The 20287-nt window shown below is 39.8% G+C and overlaps 1 protein-coding gene across 1 annotated transcript in view; it reads left to right on the top strand.

The window, feature by feature from the left end:
• Positions 1–10493, top strand: part of WNT7A (Wnt family member 7A) — a 36945-nt gene extending 26452 nt beyond the window's left edge. The window contains exon 4 of the mRNA XM_082768336.1: positions 6122–10493. Coding sequence (XP_082624462.1) covers positions 6122–6601 — 480 coding nt within the window. The 3' untranslated portion in view covers positions 6602–10493. The remainder of the gene's footprint in view (positions 1–6121) is intronic.
• The last annotated feature ends 9794 nt before the right edge of the window (positions 10494–20287 follow it).

Raw genomic sequence — 20287 nt, 5'->3', positions numbered from 1 at the left:
GAAAACAGGAATCTGTTCATGAGAGATGTAAAAAGGCAAGGAATCCCACAGACTACGAGCTTGTAGCTGTTATCAGATACGACGCAAAAGGGAGGGGGTGAGGGAGAAGAGAATACCTGGCATGAGATCTGCTTTGAGGAGGGACTGTCTGACGTGGCAGTGTAGATTTCTTTGTGTATCATTCCTTTCAAGTCCATATCAGATTTTGCTGAGCTATTAACATCAGGTGTTGCCACATCATGCCTGCTACCTCTGCAAGCAGTATATTGATGAAGATAAATAAAAACTGAAGAACCTTATTTGACTTTCAGGTGGCCATGATTAGGTTTGCAGAAGTGTCTGAGAAAAATATTGAGGAATGAGCAAGCAAGATACTCCGAGCTGCATACATGAAATCCCCTTTCCTAGTTACATTTGCAAAGCTGAGATGGTTTTGGCAGAAGTTTATCCTGGGAGCAGCTACAATTGGATATAAGGTTTTCTCCTAGAACCCCTCAGTGGCAGAAAGCTGAAGGAGTATGACACCTTGTTTTATTACACATAGAAGTTCCTACAGTTTGAAAAAAGGCAAGAGCCATGCCTTGTGGTTTAACTTGAGAAGAGCATTATTATTTAGTATGAGAATCTGTCTCATTAAATCTTTTTGTTAAAAAAATGTGGTCCCCTTCCTATCCCATGTCCAAATGTTCTTCAGACTAACAATTCTGAAAACGTCCTGTAAGATTTGTTCTTCTACTGCTGCTTGTTTTTTGGTCCCCAAACTGTATTTGGTCTTCTGCCCTTTAAATTGAGTAATGTGACTTACCAAGGGAAACAGAAGAAAATTAGTTTACATGTGCTGAGGATAGTACATGAACAGTGCGACTATACTGAAAAACTATTTTTTCTTTACTCATTTGGTATATTGTGAAAATAGAAGCTGCACTTGGAAAATAGTTGCTGCATATGGTCAGGTTCTTTATAAAGCTGAAATAAAGGACAACTAATATTCCAAGGTAGAAATAATAATGATAATTATGAAACTTATAAAGAACGGTAAGGAACCTCCTGCTTTGTGGCAGCATAAAGAAAAGTCAGAAATATGGCACAAAAGTTAAACTAATGAGAGAACAAATTTCATGAACTCTACATTTTTTTAGAGACTTAGAATCAGATTTCCAATTAGTTAAATTTTGGATATCTATTACTGAAGGTAAATGTTTGTACTCTGTGCAACCTGGGATGTTTCTAGCATTCTGTCATTTATCAGTATTCTCTTGTCTATCTTTGCAATTAGTCCTTAGACCAATATCTTGCATGATCTTCTTTAGACATCTGTTTGTAGGAAAACACAGTTGTGATTTGATTGGTATAGGTCATATGCTATGGTGATTTCCCAGCCATTTTTTATTTGAAACAGAGATTTTTTTGTAATGGTAAAAATGGTTTAACCTGCCAGTGGTAGTAGAATTTCTGAGATAGTCAGGACTCGCACTGCTCAGCATAACAAATTTGTTTGATGCTGACTTCAACTTCAGATATTGCTTTTTGCACAGTTTTACTAATGAAAAAATGTGAGGAAGGAACATCATTTAACTGTGCTTAATAAGGGCTTCATAATACATTCAACTGAAATATGAAAGATTAGCTGGACTGAGTCACGCTTAATATGGGACACAAGCAGTTCCAGACTCATCCACAATTAGTTTGCCATAGGATATCAATGCAAAATATGTTATATTTCTACAAAACACTTTTTACAACAGCTCTATTAATATCGTTAGCAGACATCCACTGATGGGAAATAACCTTTTCTGTTTAGATATGTCTTTCCTAACTTCAGATTTGCATTTAGGTACTTTTTCAGTATGCTGTTTCTTACATTACAAGTCTTCATGGGGTTTGTCTTTAAATGGCATCATTTCCTCTTTTATGCTCTCTCATGTTAATTTTTGTTTTCAAGTCAAAAGGCACCAGGTATTATTGCTATTTTCCTATTTAGTTTCAGAGTTCTGGTGTAAGAGAGTCCCACAAGTTATTTAAAAGGTAGTATCATTTTGAGATTACTGTCACACTTGAATAAAACAGGTGGCAGTGTAATTTCCTATTTATTTTAATTAGAAAGAATTAGTCTTTATTACATTAGCTCAAAATAATACTTTTACGAAGTGAATCCTTTTGCAAAAGAAAACCAAGCAGCCATCTAACATTTTTCCTGAAGTTTGAGGAGCTTTGTCTTATAGTTACAATTGCCTTCTTGAAAGTAATAGAAATCATAAATCCTCGTCTGCCACAAGTTGAATGGTGCAGGCTTGCCTCTCCTCAATGGCCTCTCCAGCCCACAGAAATGTTGTGACCACTCTCCAAGTCCTGCCTTGTTCTCTGTAACGAAAAATTCACAGCTTTTAGCCAATGGTTGTGTTTTCCCTGACCAATAGCAGAGGACTTTGTGACCATGCAAACAACCTCTGCATTTGGCACCTGAGCCTGTGCAGCTCACAGGCTGCTCAAAGGGCTCTCCAGGGCTATAGCTTGCCACCCTCACGTGATGCACCCTACACATTTTCTGCAAAACTAAAGGCAAAGAAAAAACATGTTATGTTCCTTATGGCACTGCCCAAAGGTACTATATCTGAAGATAACATCAATAGAGAGAGCCAGAGCAAGTTCTCTTCACACAAACTATTTCCCAGAGGCTAATGGCAAAGGAGACACAGAGAAACAAGTACCGACAGTTTACTATAGGAACTCAAAGAAAAAGTGGACAAAGTTAAACTAACTCCAGCTCTTTGTTAGCATCTATTCTGGTTCAGAGCATTCAATGGTGCATATAGATTTACTCTCCATGGCTAATGGAGCAGGATACGGTCTTTTGGTAAGAAACGGCGGACCTAGATTTTACATTTTGTGCTCTTCAAGCTCTTACATTTTAGGAAAATCAGTCTATAACATATATAAAGTTTTAATCTAATGTAAAAAGCATGAGCCCAAACTAAGCAGATGTGTTGGAGTGATTTTAGCACAGTGCAATAGAAATGCAACTCCAGTAGGGCAAGAGAAAATGCAGTTAGCCAGAACATCTTAAAAAGCGCTATCCTAAAGAGAGAGAGAAATTGAGAGAGAGAGAAAGAGAACAATAAATGTAGCACAGCATTTAAAGAAAAATCTTTCTCATCTATCTGTCCATCCTCTGCCCATACTTTCAAATGTTTCTGGTGATCTAAAAAGTACCCCTAATACTTGGACTTAACTAATATTGGTCAAATGTCTCATCTTCAGGCAAAGCCAGATGTTTTTACCCTAACTGCTCGTGCCTGGCCTTAGCTGAGTGAGGCCAGAAATCCAGATTCTTGTCTGGGTTGGAATCATGTCACCCAGAGCAAGAGGCAAGTACATGACACGCACCATTGCTGAACTGCTCTAGCCACTTGCTCAGCTCTTTCTGGGGGAAAATATTCCTTGTCTTAGAGATCGCTGTCTGTAAATGGGATGTTAATGAAACAAACCAAAAGGCAATTTAGGCTATTTACACTTCAGAGAAAAGCCCTACCTGGATAGATGACACTAAGTCATGATGTATTTTGTATTAATGTTTCAAGTCAATCTGGCGGTTCCTGATGTTAGAAATATTTTGTTGCAAGTTTGAACATCGTACCAGATATAAGGCCAGCCACTTGAATGAGAGCAGTGATTGAATTAAGGCTGAGAAATGTATCCCTGGCTAGTTTCAAATTAAAAAAAGAGAGCTTTTAAAAAAGTACAAATGAGGCTAAAAGAATTTATGTTATTTTTCCGGTTTCTGTGCTATAACTCCTTTTCTGTCTCCTCATTTATCTTCTAAGAGTACTACCTTATGAATGAGTGAGCAATAAAAGAAGTATGCAGTGGCTGAGAGAGAAACTCAAGATAACAAGATAATGCAAAATGTAAGCCAAAGTTTGAGCAGAACTGCAAGTTAAGATGTAGATCTGAATATCAAAGTTTCTCACATTTCAGTTTTTGGAAAGTCACTGGATGGATAGTTTGCCTGAAAATTTAATTTTAAAACAGTAGCACAAAATGTGACGTAATATAGGCTAAGTTCACACCTGTCAAAACCTTGGACCTATACTTTCTAGGGGTTTTAATCTCGTCTTCAGACCACATGTACTGACACATCAGCAATGGAGTAAAATAAAACCAAAGCCATTTAAATGCTTTTGAAATCCATTTTTTCATTTAAAAATGGCAGAGAAGGAACAGTGAATAAAAAAACAGGTATGAACTATCCTAAAGTTAGGCAATAGCAATTATTGTGCCTAGATGACATGTGAACAGCCTCAAGACCAAAAGGTGTGACAGTAATAAGCTACTACATGCAGCCTCTACATTGCCTGTTTTAAGGCTTTCACAAGTAGGATGGAGTTGTGTTCACCAGTGTTAGTGTGCTACATACGATCTGCTGGCCACATAAGCTCAGAGGTACTCTGACTCCTAGCCACTCAGTCTCTTATGCTGAGATTTTAGACCTGAAGTCCCAGCGCGTGTCTAGCCTTTGAGCTGGACCCAACTCCTTCAGGGCAGGCTGTCCTGTTCAGCAGCAGCTGGTGTCTGCATGGTAAGCTTTCCTAATGTCCAAAAACAAAAGTGGGGCGTTGCAGAAGAGGGTTAATCCAAATTTCCACATTGCTGACCTCCCTCCAGCCTTCCAGGCTGCCCAGGTTTGGGGTTGCACAGATCAGCTGAGGATTCTCAGGGGAAAAATGATGTGGCCACTCCCTGAACCCAGATAATCCCCCAGCTGGGCTTCCCACTGCTGCTATCTACCAGGCTAGGCAGAATGTAATCAGAAGAATTATTATTATCTTTTCAAGCCAACACCAGTGGGAAATTAATTGCTGGAATTATTCTATCAATTAGCAATTTTTCTAGCATTAACACTGTAGCTGCTAAGTGAGGTCAGCTCTAGTGCTTGGGTCAGACAGCAGGGACTAAGTTGGTCTCCAGTGTTAGTTGGCAAGGACTGGGGCTGGTAAAGAAAGAGCAGGAGAGGCTGAAGTTTAAAGGGATGTGAAGGCTGAAGGGAATATGAAGCTCGTTATCATCAAAAGGAAAGCAGTGACAACTCAGCCTTAAATATAAGAGGACCCTACAAAGAAGAGAACGTGAGACAGGGTGGAGCCAAGATGATGTGATTGAGAAGCTTTTGTGGTACTAAGGAGGTGGAAATTTTTTAACCAGAATTGATGACAAAACATGAAAGCAATTCCTCGTCTTTACTCATACTCCTTATGCTCTAAGACAAAGCCATTTTTTTGGCAGAGTAGCCCAGGTATTTTGTATGCTCCATTACCCATGTGAGAGAGGAGAGCAAAATGCTTTAGGAAAAAATGGAAAGATTGTGGTATACTGTATATGTATGGCAAGGAATGTAAGGCTGGGGTGTACTGAAATAATACTTAGATTTCCAAACTGCAGCATTAACTTGCAACACTTAGAACAGATGATTGCATAACTAAATAATAGTCTGCTCTACGCTGCTGATTAATGTGACACCAACAGGAGGATAGAGTTTGTCTGCTTGTTCACATCTTACACCAGCTTATGCCATTTTCAGGTCCAAGAACAGAAATTCAATTTATTTTGGAATACCTATTTACAAAAACCAAGTTCTATTATCTATTATTGAACTTTCAAAGCATTCTGCATGTGGCATTTTGTGTAAAGCTGCTACAGTAAAGGTGTGATTTTCTGCCAGTTCCTCATTTCACTGCCACATGCCAAAAATTGGAAAACAGATGAATCTGAAGCACTGTACAAGGCAAGGTGAAGAAAAGCTGTGGTTAATGAGGATCACAATTTACACTTGGTCTACAGTCTGTGAAATTAGGCACTCACATTCCCTGTTTAACTCACAGTGCAAACTTTGGAGGCAGAACTTAGCTGACACCCGTAAGCATTTGCTACCTGGGACAACAGCATCACCAGGCAAGCAAAGCCCATAGCTCTGGTGGGAACCTGGCCTGTGCCTGGTGACAGCTAATGCTGGAGAGCAACCCTCTCTGTAACTGTTATTCAATATGTATCAGATAAACCTCTTTTTATTTTTTATTTTTTAAGTGTTTAGTTTTTATTAATGCATCATTCTTTGTTCCAAATCCAGATTCTGGAAGAAAACATGAAGTTAGAGTGCAAGTGCCATGGGGTCTCGGGATCCTGTACCACTAAGACATGCTGGACAACCCTGCCTAAGTTCCGGGAGCTGGGCTACATCCTTAAGGACAAATACAACGAAGCAGTTCAGGTCGAACCAGTGAGGGCAAGTCGCAACAAGCGTCCGACCTTCCTCAAAATAAAGAAGCCACTTTCTTATCGCAAACCCATGGATACAGATTTAGTGTACATAGAAAAATCTCCCAATTATTGTGAAGAAGACCCCGTCACCGGCAGCGTGGGAACACAGGGGAGGATGTGCAACAAGACAGCCCAGCAGTCCAATGGCTGCGACCTGATGTGTTGTGGGCGAGGTTACAACACGCACCAGTACTCGAGAGTGTGGCAGTGCAACTGCAAATTTCATTGGTGCTGCTATGTTAAATGCAACACATGCAGTGAAAGAACAGAAGTATATACCTGTAAATGAGTACGTGGCTGGGCAGGCTGGCTGTGTCCCTGGCTGCGAGTACATTTGCACATGCGCTCAATGTACCTACACGAGACCGTAGCAAAGATCTGCTCTCCCAGAAGAAACACTGATGAATGGATCCCTGTCTTTTCTTCTCATGTTTCATTGCTTATGTGGATACACATTTCAGACTCTTAAGAAAGTCAGCCAAGAAAAAAAAACACCCCCCTCCCCGCCCCCCAGCCCCCTGACACACAAAACAGAGAGAAGAGATCATTCAGTTAATCTGCACCTCTGAAGCAAGAAGCATTGACTGCCTTGGGAAGAGACACCAGTGAAAAATCTCTGAACATGACAATGAACTCGGTTTGGAAAAAAAAAAGATGGTCAAAAACTTGTGTGTATAAGGAGCAGGGTGGGGTAGGGGAAAAGTCCTCAGCCATGGGCTTTGCACAGGATGGGATGGACAGTGCCCCATCGTGAAGTGCCCATGTGAGTGTGCGGATGACACAGATTTAGGCTTCTACACTTCTGAAAAGCTTCTGCCGGTCTTGCCCATCTTTTCACTTCATACCACTTGCTACAGCGAGTAGAACTGTTGACATGTTCTGTAGACACTGCTTTATCTGCATTTTGTGTGTGTGTGTGCTGCAGATTTAGCACAGGGATTTGGGACACTTGGGCATAACAATAGCAATATTTAACAATTTATTCAGATAAAACTAATATTAATTTATTTAATTAAAAAGAACTCTACCAACATTTTTGGAACTATTCTGCAATTAAAGTAGATAGCTTGCTTTCTTTGTGGAATAATTTTGTAGAAACAGCAAGGAAAAACTGGAGTTGTATATATTATTCTTAACTAGGATATTTCTACTAGTTGGACTTGCAGGATGTGTTCTACAGTACTAGATGTTTAAGTGCAAAAGCTGACATCTTTATATATATGTACATACACAAACACACTGTTTTTTTTGTCGTTTTTATTTTTTATTTTTCCTGTTTGCTGCTAGTTGTCTGGAACAAAAGTCAAGTGGTAGGGGATGCAAATCTTTACCATTTTTTTTTTCTTCAATTAAAGAAAGAAGCATTAATAAAATCTTGTTTGAAATATGTCTAAAAATAAGAAACTCCAGACAAACTTCCATCTTTTGGAAAATCAACCATAGGATAAGAGAGTATATTTTGTAAGAGACTATTTTTATATAAATATTTTATTTATACTTCGTCTGCTTGTTCAACCTGTACTTTTTCTCAAAACAGGCATACAATTTGTAATTCTTAGGCTATTTAACAGAGAAAGGGTAATTAGTTTGTGGACACAACAGCAGCAAGCTGGATACATTCAGCTGCAATTGGTGGATGTGTCAGAAAGCAGATTGAACTTTCTCTCCGGATGTGTGTACAAACTGGCTCTTTTCCTGCAGTTCATTTTGCAGAATATGCAAAACAAGAACAGGGTATGTAGCATCAATCTTGTCACATGGCTTGAATTCATGATTGGCATTAACTGGATGCTCATTTATCCCATTCAGGAAAAAAATCCAAATTAGCTTCCCACATGCATCAGTCATTAAACTCTGGCATTATGACTAGCAAATGTGCTGTGTGTGCTGTCAGTTAAACCTCTATATTGTGTTACTGTCAAATTTGATTTTAATCACTGAAGACTGTAGACTATGACTGTAACAACTAGCATGATACACGTCTGATTCTCATAGATAGGATACAATGCTTACTTTTTGTCCAGCTCTTTTTGGCATTTACATTATTCTTAAAAGGCCAGAGCTCAAAAATCCCCCCCAAACCCACCAACAACCCACAATCAAAAAACAAAAACAAAAACAATAGACAAATGTAGACTGCTCATTTGTTTTTCAGAGCCCAGTTAAATCTTCTTGTGTTCCCTTTACAGTATTTCCTTTTTCATCACGGCTAATTTCTCTGGATATTTGAGGGGCAAATGTTTTTTTCTGATTTTGGATTCATTCTGTTCCTCCTGCTGGATTCTTTTTTGGCTGATAAAAAAAATAATCCAAGTTTAACATCGTCTTTCATTGGGTAAGAAAGATGACGCGGAGCTACAGATGATACTGTATGTTCTAACAGGGACAGACCAGATTCTTCCATTTCCCCATGACAGGACCTTATGCCTTTACAGAGGCATCAGTAAAGGAAACAAACCAGTAGCCAGCACTCAGTGCATTCACCGACTCCTCTAGATAAGAGCAAGCATTACAAGCAGTAGGCAATATAGATATATCTTAGGTCCAATCGTCTTTCTGAGGCAAAACTCCTACCTAAGGCTGCGAAAGTGGAGAAAACTGTCAGCAAACTTTCTGAGAAAAAGGCATCCAGAAGTACTACAAGAGATGCTGCAAAGTTTCAGCCTGATAGCCTGACCTTTTGGAAGCTGCCTGAATGTGCTGCATTTTTTCAGACTTGTTTCTTGCATATGTTCACGTAAGAACACAAGCCCAAGCAGTACCTGATCCTGCATAATTAGGATTAAATATACAGTTTCTTTGCAGACCTGCCACTTAACACATCATATAATTTTTATGTAATTCAGACACCAGCATGAGATATCAAAAAAAATTATTAACATAACTTACATTCGAAGGTATGACTTGTCAATATAAAGCAATATAAAAGCAATTTTTTCTTGGAATTGAGTCACTGCTTTTAGTTCTTCTAAATACCACGCATTGAGAAATGACAGGACATAAAATGTAATGAAGTACATACAGTATGGATGTTAATTACAACACTGTGTTATGGTTAAAAAGCTCAGTTCTAACGTTTGACTTTGGAATCCCTCCCCCTCAGTTTGGATTTTTTTTTTTTTTAAATTAGTGGATATAATATCATCATCAAAAGTGTGTTTTCTTCACTGGTTATAGGTATTTTACAAATTATTACTTTCACAGCATGTTTTACTATAGGAAACCCATCTGTACAATTTCTGCTTCCCATATATTTCAATATGCAATGATGTGCAATGGCCAGTGATCAGATTAATTCTTGAAGGACGAATATTTTTAAACAGTTTTACTCATATAATAAAGAACTGGATGTGTGGTAAAATTAATTTGGTACACACTTGCCTAATATTTTACAATACTGCTGGTGATCTGTGCATTACTTAGAGAAAGTTTCAATTTTATTGATAATTGAGATATCACTTTAGGATAACAATAAATTATCTATTATTTACCTATAAATTAAAGAGCAAGGAAAAACAAATGCTGCATTCAACTAGAAAGTATTTGGAAATTTGGTTGCATCCTCTTAGATAAGAGGAATATGGCCCATAAGAACCTGCCATGAGTCTGGAGTTAATTGGCAATTCCCTAAACGTGCTTGGATGGCACGAAGAATAAACAGGAGAGGGTGAAAGATTTATGATTTTGTAGATATTTTACCCCCCAACAACAGTTTGTTCTTTGTCCTCAGGGATAGAAGAGCTCTGTTTTGACTTGGTGAAGAACCACACAATGGGACTGAAATGCACACAACTGCAGAACAATACAGCTCTCAAAAGAAAATATATCTTTTCATCTCCACTAACCAAGGGAAGTGCTGGATTGCCGGTCACATTAATAACCTAGCAGAGGCTTTTAAATGAAACATACATTCAAGAAGCAGGAAGAGTGAGAGGAGTAGGAAGAGTAAGAGAACAAACATAACTACAAGTTGGGAAACTTATTTACAAAATCTCACTTCCTTACTCAAACCCTGATTCATGGAAATGATACAGCTCCACATTGGGATTTCTAAGCAAGTTTTAAGGATTTTACCTTTTGGCCTTTTTTTAAAGGAGAACTAACTTGAATGCAATTAGCTTGAATACTTGAAGTATCTACCCAAAACATGAATCAGTCAATGATTAAGTTTTCTTTGCCATGTATGCACAAACCTAATGGAGATATGTCTTTCAAAAGTGATCATTAAATGAAAATCATCCTTCAAATATATTCTTAAGTGACTCATTTGGTTAAGTTATTGTAAGGGTACATAGTTACTCAGAAAAGGAAAATAATGGACAATCATCATATTATGCAAAGCTGTTAATGAATTAACTTGTGGATTACACAACTGACCACACTTTAACAGCAATTTGTTGAATACAGAACCATCAGAGATGGCAATCAGGGTGAACATATTCACATGATTTTACATTTATCATTAGTATAGATATCAGGAACGATGCACTGTGAATATCCACAATAAGAGTATTTACTAATACAGTCCCTTACTCCCAGCTTGTAACCCCAAGAAGCCCAACTGGACAACAAGCCCTCCAGCTCTTGTTGGTGGGACTAAACTGCAGACTCAGTGGTTTACCTGCAGAGTCAGGGGTGGCTAAAAGTGATGTACTGCTGCTGTCAACCAGCTGGGGTACCACCTGGGTCAGTGCTTTAACGTCCCAGATTGAACCAGGTACAGCAATTTTATCACACAGTACAGCAGACAATGAAGTTCATCTTATTCCAAAATGGTTATTCATAGTTATTAACCAATTCATGGTTATCTTGAGTAGCTCTCACCATGAAAAGTGACCTAGCTGGCTAACCTAATTTATGTTCTTCTAGTCAAAATCATACCAAGAATTCCTCAAAGGCAGGCATCTTACTCTTTAACAAAAAATAAGAGAATCATTCTTCTGGAAACAAACAATAATATGATTAAGTTTAAATGTGTACTTGGATCTCAAGGACTCCAGGTGTTTGAAGAGGGATACCAGAACTTTGTGATTCTCTTGCCTTGTTCTGAGATGATACTGTAAAACCTTAAAGGCTTCTTTTGGTGCTTTGGAGTTTTAGGGGAGAACTGATTTTTCCCTTTTGTTGTTACATAGTCATAGATTCATCAATAGCATATACTGTAATTTGCAACTGGGGGGCCAAAATCAACTTCCAGAGAAATCACACTTTTAAGCACAACCAATATATTTACTAATGGTTCTCTCAGGTTCACATAATTCCTGGCCTTGATCTTGTATTTTTGTCAAAGAAGTTGCTGTATCAAACTCTTGTTAGAGAGTATTCCTGCCTTGTAATTGGATTTCAGATCCCTGGGACAAGATGAGATTGTATTTAATTTGCGGAAATGTTTACAGGATTGCATGCACAAAAAACAAAAATGAGATGAAGAGAATGGTGTCAAAACTGTACCAGTTACCTGTGATCATTAGCATATAGCCAAATTCTCTTAGTTCTAGTAACCTTAGTTTTTGTATTTCCAGTGCTAGCTTGTATCCTTTCCCTGTACCAAAAAATAAGTTGTATATATCATACCAGATCTACAGTTAGTTTTGTGGCTGTTGATACAAACAACTCACTAGCAGCATGTCACAAGCCCCAAACTAGCAGCATATAAAACCTTGCCCACTTGTAGTTTTTAAGAACTCACGGCAGTTTTTCCTCGGGAACACTGTGTTACACACAACTTTCTGTTACTGCAGTGCTTCACTTTTTGCTTTTCACTAGCATGCTTGCCTGCAGCACTTACATTCCTGTTATTTTATTCTCTCCCAGTACTTGGAGTTTTAGCTCTCCATAGTGTTTATAATCTCTCTGATCCACCCCCAGTTACTGGTGGCTTGTGTATCATGATTTTCTGTCTGCACGTGAGCTACAATACAATAGAGAAGCAGTACACTCAGCACCAAAATCATTCATCCTCTCACAATGCACCTCTAATTTTTCAGATCAATAAAAGAAATCTAGAATTACTCCACATCCGATACACCACGTCCCCCTAATTCACCATGTAAGAATTACTGATAAACCTACACTGGTAGTTATTTAAAAGAAAGTTGAAGAGTGGACCAGAACAAGTGTTCTGTAATTGGCTAAAGTTTTATAATGAATTGTAGCAAAACCTGTGAAGGGAGTGCTAAGTTTTGTTCTCTGTCAGGCAAACCCATCAATTTAAATGGGACTGCACAGGAATTGCACCAGAGTTGATGCTTAGTTTTGGCCCTGTAGTACCTACAGAATAAATGAAATCAACTTGAATGATAAAGAAACCAATGGCCTATTACAGATAGGGTGCAGCCCAGAAAAACTTTGGAAAACAGAAGAAGCAGATAGGAAGGAAAATCCCAGAAAACACCAGTGCATGAAAGGCTCTTTACTGAGTCTACCAGGGAAAGCCGGCTTAGCTGAATGGATAGATTTTAGCACAAGCTCAGGCTGCCTAGTTGTCACACAGCTCATCGTGCAATTGCATTTGGCTCAAGCAAAAACCAAACATCTATTCCCTTGAGTCAGCAAAGGGAACTTTTTGTGAGTTGCTTCTTGTGCTTAATTTATTTCCTAGAAATTTTTCTTTTATAAGTGGGCCCACAGAAATATATACTATGGGCTATGCAACTGTCCATATATAGCTGCATTAGAAATTATTTCAGTTTGATCAGAACTGTTTTAAACTACAGAGGCTATTAATTAGAAGTCAACAGACAAGGACGGAGAAGATGCAGTACAGGCAGTAGTGTTTGACCATAATGCCATCACACACAACTGAAAGTGTGTAAGTTATCACCACAAATGTTGTTTAAGCATATCTTAAAAAAAAAAAAAAATCAGGATAATTCCTTTTGGCCTTCAATAATGCTGTGGTGTGAAGTTGTACAAATATTCGGCACTAAGCCTAAGCCTGGCCTCAGTCAGCTGCTATTATCCTCATAAACAGACAGGAAGTCAGGACACAAAGCACAAGAGGGTTGGCTGGTGGGCAAAAAGGAAGTCTGTGAAAGAATTAGGACCATGGCCCAGATTTCTCAGCTTTTGCCATGCCGTTTTGGGGAACTCAAGCAATGTCTGATTTGCCTTCATTTATAAAATGCATACCCAGATTTTAATGTTTTAGAACAGTATTCACTGCAGGTAGTAGGCTCACTGCACGTTGTATATAGCTGAAGCGAGGAGACTCCTTCCTCTTCTCAGCCTCATTAAATGTTAAGCACACAGTAATTAATATAGCCTCCACATTAAGTATGAGTCATACACCAGGGAAATCATAGAAACCTGGTCTTATGTTTTGTCTCCTTAAGTCAAATGATTAACAAAGATGTGTGGCAAAGCAGCTAGTGGAGAGCAGGCTTTTTAAGCCAGAAGATGTGGAGAGCAGTGCCGCGGCTGGTACAAATAGCTTCTGGCAAGCTGAAACTCACTGCAACAGCTGTGGGCTCCATAAAGCAGGGAATAGTTTCTGTGATGCTTCATCATTGAAAACAAACAAAAAAAAAGTTAACAAATATTCCAATGGAAAACATTTAACAGGGAAGTGCTACTGCATGGTGTTTTCCGTCACCGAAGGAGGGGGACGTGAGGTGACTCACTTGGGTCAATGAGTTGTGCTTGCTAAGTACAAATTGTGAGACTGAGAATAGAAGCTAAAAAATAAATAAATGGATTAAAGCCTTTCTGAGAAGTTAGAACAGTAATTTATCTGTTTCTGTCTCTCCTTTTGTACTCAGCTTGGGTACCAGTCAGAATATTTTGATGCTTGCCCATCTTTAGTTGCAAGCCACATGAACTGAATTCAAATGAAGCAGTAAAGAGAAAAACTTCCCAGAATGTATATTGTGTTTATTTAGGCCAGACCAGCTTGGACGAAAATGCAAAATCAATCAAAGCCTAAAAGGAAGCTGGCAAACCATCAGTGCCTCAGCACATCCTCGCTGAGCCTTCTTCATGAGAAAGGCAACAGTGAAGGGCTGAGAAATTCCCAACATTTATAACATAATGATGGTTTATATTCCAAGAAGATGAGTTAAGGTGATATGCAGACCTTAACTGATGACTACACATCAGAGGTGTCATTTTGATGACTTGTTTGGGCAGGAGTGGTAGTGGCTGGGTGATAGATTATTCTCTCTTTATCCTGCCACAATGACATCTGCTTTATTCACAGATCAGCCACCAGTTGCTACAACAACGCCAGCGTGCTTTAGAAAATGTTGTTGAGCTGCTGAGAGAATCTTGGCTACCCATTAGCGAAATGTTAACTATGCAAAACCAAATAGCATTTGGTTTTGTTGTAGGAAAGAAGTCAATGCTCTGCAATAAGTAAGAATGTCAAGAAGAATTTACATTCAAAAAGTAGAGAGGAGTTTAACCCATGATATCACCATGATTCAAAAATCCCCCTGGAATTCATTAGTGAGACATTAAGCCTGAAGAAAAGAGAAAATAAATAATGAGTTTTAAAAAGAAAGAACAAATACACTTTCCTCTGAGCAGCTTGTTGTCCACAGCATTTTAACGTGTCCGTTACCCCTTCACTTTTCCTGTTCATTGTCTTGGATTTTTACACAGTAATCCTTTGCTAATAGGGTTTTATTTATTCTTATTTATTGCTTTTCTTCCCAGTTAGCATTTTAGGAGATGCTAGGTGCTGCTAAACCTTGCTAGGAAACTGGCTGGGCTGCCAGTAAAGTCCCTAGCTCCTGTTTCGGAAGGAGATGAGAGCAGCTTACGCTCCAACATATTCCTTAGAAAGCCAATTACAGGAAAGCATTTGCTGGCATTTCTGGGAGGAATAGCTTTGTCCTCCAGCCAAAGGACACAGCAGCATGCTTGAGAGCCAAGCAGTGAAGGCCGTGCCTGAGGAAATGGGAGCAACACTGGGAGCAGGTGAAGTTCCCCATGAGAAGTTACCGATGGATGCTGTAGTGAAGATGTATCGCTAAAAGCACTGCAATCTCCAGCTCCTAAGTTGCTGCTTTGTGAAAGATGAATCTGAGCTGCAATGTTGAGAGTGAAATTCCTCTGATTTCTAGGAAAGCACTGCTTGTCATCTCCCAAGTGATTCATGTCAGGCTGCCTGCCGCTGACAGTGCTGTTAATATATGTAGTATGGCAGCTAACACAGTGAGAGGCTTCCTCTGGTTCCAGTCCCGGCTTTCTTTAGAAATAGAAAGGGTCTATCTGTCTTGATCATAATTTTTCATCCACCTCAAAGTTAAGTGAATATAATTCTTAATTTGTTTTCCAAATGACTCAATTTTCTTCCCTTTGTCTCCCCAGCAAGATCAGATCGATTTTACAATGTGTTGTACTTCGAATTTAACTTCATTAAATGTTTATAACATTAGGAGACTAATGACATAAGCAATGTCTGTTGTATTTATAGGCTGTATGAAGAGAATGAAGATCTGAAAGGACTGAAATTCAGATTAATTCCATGAGAACTAAATTAAACATCTATTCTCATCTGTAGAGCACAAAATACTACTATTATTTCAGGGATATCACGTTATTTTAACTGCAAGTTTATCAACCACACTTTCTGTTGGAGTTAGAAATCTAAAACCAGCTCATGGTAGATCATAGGGGTATTGTTTTTCTGTCACAGTAAATAGGTCCCGAACGTTAATCTAATGATCTTGTTACATAACCGAGCTCAAGAATTTTTAAGCTACTGATTACTGGAAGAATGTATGTGGAAAACCCTCAGTAGACATTTTTGCTATATTCTAAGCAGCTACAGTCCACCACCCTGTAGTGACTTACTGGGTGTTATGGGCCCCAGTTTGGTTATGTTTTAAAAGGCATTTTCATATTATGAATGCAAAATCACATTTTTAAAGGAAGAACGCACCTGTATTTTGTTGCTTACCACCCCTTATCCAACTACCGTATGTCAGTTTCTCCTTCTCAATCCTGAGCTTTCTGTTTCTTTCAGAGGTATTTGTGCTACAGCTGGTAGCCTTCATTGCATGGAAACTGAAGGGAGAACACAAACATTAGCACTGATGCTGAATTAGCACTAGCTGAATTATATTCCAAGATTTTTTTTAAAAAAAGAAATTTCTTCAAATTTTTTTGAAGAAAATTTTTAACTTTTTCCAATGCTTTATTTTATTTTTATTTTTTTAAGTTTGCAATGCAGTCAGAGCTTCAGAAGTGGCAGTTGAAAACTGTGTTCAGAAACTGGGAGCTGGGGGAAGCCCCACCTGATACCCATGTCTGAGCATGCTTCTCTGAGCTGGGAGGAAGCATGCCCTAGCACTGCTGCTGCAAGTGCCCAGGAAACCAAGTACATGAAAGGAAAGCAGGGGTACAACAGGGGATGAATGGGTAACTTAAAGCTTTTCAGCACAGTCTCACCATAATTTCCCAATACTTTCCCAGCTTTGCACAGGAATGCAGGCAGACATCCTAATGTAGCTGAACAGCAGGTTAAGTTCAGGTTTCAGCTGGTCTTGCATCCATCTGGAAGGAGCATGGGACTCAGGGCTCTTCTTTTAGGCCTGCTGACGTTCAACACCAGCTTCAACAGCACATCTACCCAAAGTGACTCATTGAGGGTTTAATCATTTCAAAGACTAAAGTTCTCTCTCAACTTATAGAAAGAACACAGCACAAAAGGTCCCTGTGTATCACAGGTACGGCAAGCAAAGAGGAAGGCAATATTCGCCAGCATTGTTGTCATGACTACAAATTGAAATCCCTGTCTTCCACACGTACTGTATGCAATCTGGGAAATATCCAAAGAGCATCCTTAAAAAGCCACCAGTGTCTGATGCCAGCCTGGAGTGAGAGGCGGATGCGCCAGCTCGACCTGGCGCCACTGTGCTCGGCGGGTGGCACACGCACCCAGCCACCTCTTCAGCTGTCCCCCACGGCCATGTGCCAGACTGGCAGTGAGGGCAGGTTCCTTCACAGCTACCCAGCCGAACACAGCACGTATCCCTGCGACCCCGCGGACTGCCATTTGGAGCTAATTACACCCTAGGAGCTTTATTTCCTGAAAATGCATATTGCCTTACCAAGAGGTATGGATAACATCTTCATCTGCCAGAAACAGGATTAGTTTTGACAGAGTTATGTTTACAAACATAAAATTTATCACTTTTTTCTTTTTTTTTTTTTTTAATAGCACCTGTGTACACCTGGAATGAGACAGTAGCTAATGATTTATGTAGGACAGTAACAACGGCTGCTTTTGCTGGAACTGTGCCATAACTTAGTGTCTGCTACTCTGCCCTATTGGGTCAAGACAACACATCAGTCAAGTAAATCACTTAAGTAAATTATTGAGAACTTAAATTGACTTTTTCTACATAATATGTAATTACTTCCTTGAACCAACATTCCCTTACATCACTGATCTAAAAAGCTTTCTATTTATTTTTTAACTGAATATTGATTGAATTTATATTACAGCCAGCATGTACTATTTGTCTGAAGTTCGGATTCTAGCGAACAAACTTTCCAACAACTTTGTTGGCCATTCCTTGTGCTTCCTCGCCACCCACCTCACCTGGCACAGACTAAGAGCTGCACTTCTGCCCTCCAGGTTCGCAGCACAAAAATGAGCCTGATGCATCTGCTGAAAGCTACAGTACCAAGACAGTTGAAATTAAACTGCTGGGAGACTTAGAGATGCTGAAGCTACATCAGCAGTACAGGGAAAGATGTAAGACAATGTTACAACACAGATTTTTCAGCATAATGTTGCAAAGCAATGAGGATTTTTGCTGGAGTGAGCAAGCCAGTTAAATCCCAGAACAGAGAACTGTGGGGACTGTAGAGATCGGGACTCCTAAAAGCCTGCATCTGATGCTGACTGTACCTGCACCCCATTACATGTCTAGAAGTAAAACCTGACATGTAGTTATTTCTCATGTCACTACAGAAAGATGTTCTGGCAGATGACATTCTGCTCTTCAAGCTCTTGCCCTTACTTGAAATACCATGTCCGAGAACACAACACTGCAATACTGTTAGGGCTCAGCAGCCTTGAGTCACAGAAACATGGCCAAATCAGTTGCTCTACCCAGACATATGACCCAGGATCTACAATGTAAAAACAATTTGTTTAATAGGATGTGGGCCTGTATCACTGGAATTACTTCAAATATTAGGAGGAAAATCCTAAGTGCAAATATCCTTCCTGTCAGGTAGTTGCTTTGTCCCGTCTCAATCATCCCCTCCAAAAATCTATAAAATCACTCAGTAAAGTATTTTTCCTCCTTCAGGAGATGATGAAATGGAAACAAATACCAAACATTTTCAGAAGTGCTTACATGCAAGTCCAGGGGAGGGCAGGAACATACTCAGGGCTCAAAGAAGGAAGCTTTACAGCTGAGGGAGTCTCACAACAAAACCAAGCCACATACAGGGGCTCATTCCCTGGGCTGTCTTGTGTATAACTAGAAAGTCCCTTAAATTTAAGTTTGGTACTGTGGCCAAGTGATCTTGGACTGTAGGGTACGTTTGGCTTTAAGATGGGACTGAGGAGGTGGCTGCCAGTCCCAGCAGGAGACCCAACCTGTCAGGGTGCAGCATTTCATACTTCTGAGTCAGAATCGTTTCCGGTTAAATTTGGCAGAAGTGGTGAATATAATTCTCTTAGTATTTTATTAGTGAGATGGGAAGTTAATGGGAAAGGGCAGCTAAAAGTACTTCTGCTAAGGCTAGAAAATACATTAAAGTCAGCTCTGTCGTGGATCACACCCAAGGTCACAGGATTCAGTCACAGGAATTGATCAGGGATATTTACAACTCAACAAATTGCTTTAAGCAAGCGTGACATCATGCCCCACACTATTTACCAGACGAACTACATAGAGGGAGGCTATAAAACAGCTCATCAGCCTGCAAGTAGGTTAGTGTGGTTGGTGAGAGCTTCCACCAGGGCAAGTACAGCCCAAATCTCCCAGCCCAGCACGCTGCACAAAGCTGCAGCTGCCCAAACCTACAAAAGCAAGAAGGGTGGTGGTTGAGCATACACATTCCTGAGCACTCTGCTGGCTGACATTTCTAGCAAACCTTTTTATTGAAACGTGAGATTACAGAAAACTGCTTTCTATTTAATGCATTTAATTGTGTTTTAATTAAAAATAATTTTAAGAAGCAAGGTCCTACTTGTATCTGTTGCAACAGCAGAAAGCGAAGCCTCTCAGCACGCTAGCTGCTGCCAAGTCAGCTCATACCTGTACCCAGAGCACCTCTCATGAGCAGACACTTGTGGGCACTTGGACAGAGTTTTTGTTTCTCTCTTCACCCCACATACCCCTTCAAATTTTATGACACAGAAGGTGAGTTTTATGCTGAGTTAGTTGAATGTGTCAGTTCAGACAGACTCCACAGAATCCTAAACCAGAAGTCATTCCATAATTTGTTGTCTAAGACACAAAGACACATAGCTGGAGGACCAACCCCCCCCCCCCGCTCTGGTGGGACATGCAGCGGGAGTTGTCCTTCATGCACAGTCCAGGAGAAATCCAGAGACACAAGCACTTGCCCACCCACAGACAGCGTGGAGACGGAGCTGCCTTTGTCTCAGGGTGCCAGCCTGGCCTGGCAGCTGAGGGCACTGCTCTTGCTGTGCCGTGCTCCCTCTCACACTCCCAATCCAGCCCCAACACTGTGCAGGTCCTCTGGAGCTGTGGGCTGAGCCCCAAGCCCCCGCTGAGCTGGGCACAGCTTTTCCCTATAAAGAGGGTGTTTTTTTTTCAGTTGCCAAAGGAGGCAAATCCCCTCCCATGGAACTGCGTGTGCTTAGAGCTGCTGGGGGACTTCGTGCTGGTTGGTTGGGACAAATGGACATTTCCTCCTTTCTATTGGAATCTGTCATTTTGTAATGCATCACATTACACACTAAATTGGATGAATTGGATTTTTTTTTTTTGCTAACCTTTATGAATCCTCGAGTGATCCGTGAATGGGATCAGCAAACAAA

Source organism: Aythya marila (genome assembly GCF_965140915.1).
Source record: "Aythya marila genome assembly, chromosome: 10".
NCBI lineage: Eukaryota > Metazoa > Chordata > Aves > Anseriformes > Anatidae > Aythya > Aythya marila.
Note: the sequence above shows the minus strand (reverse complement) of the source record. Positions and strands in the feature narration are given on the sequence as shown.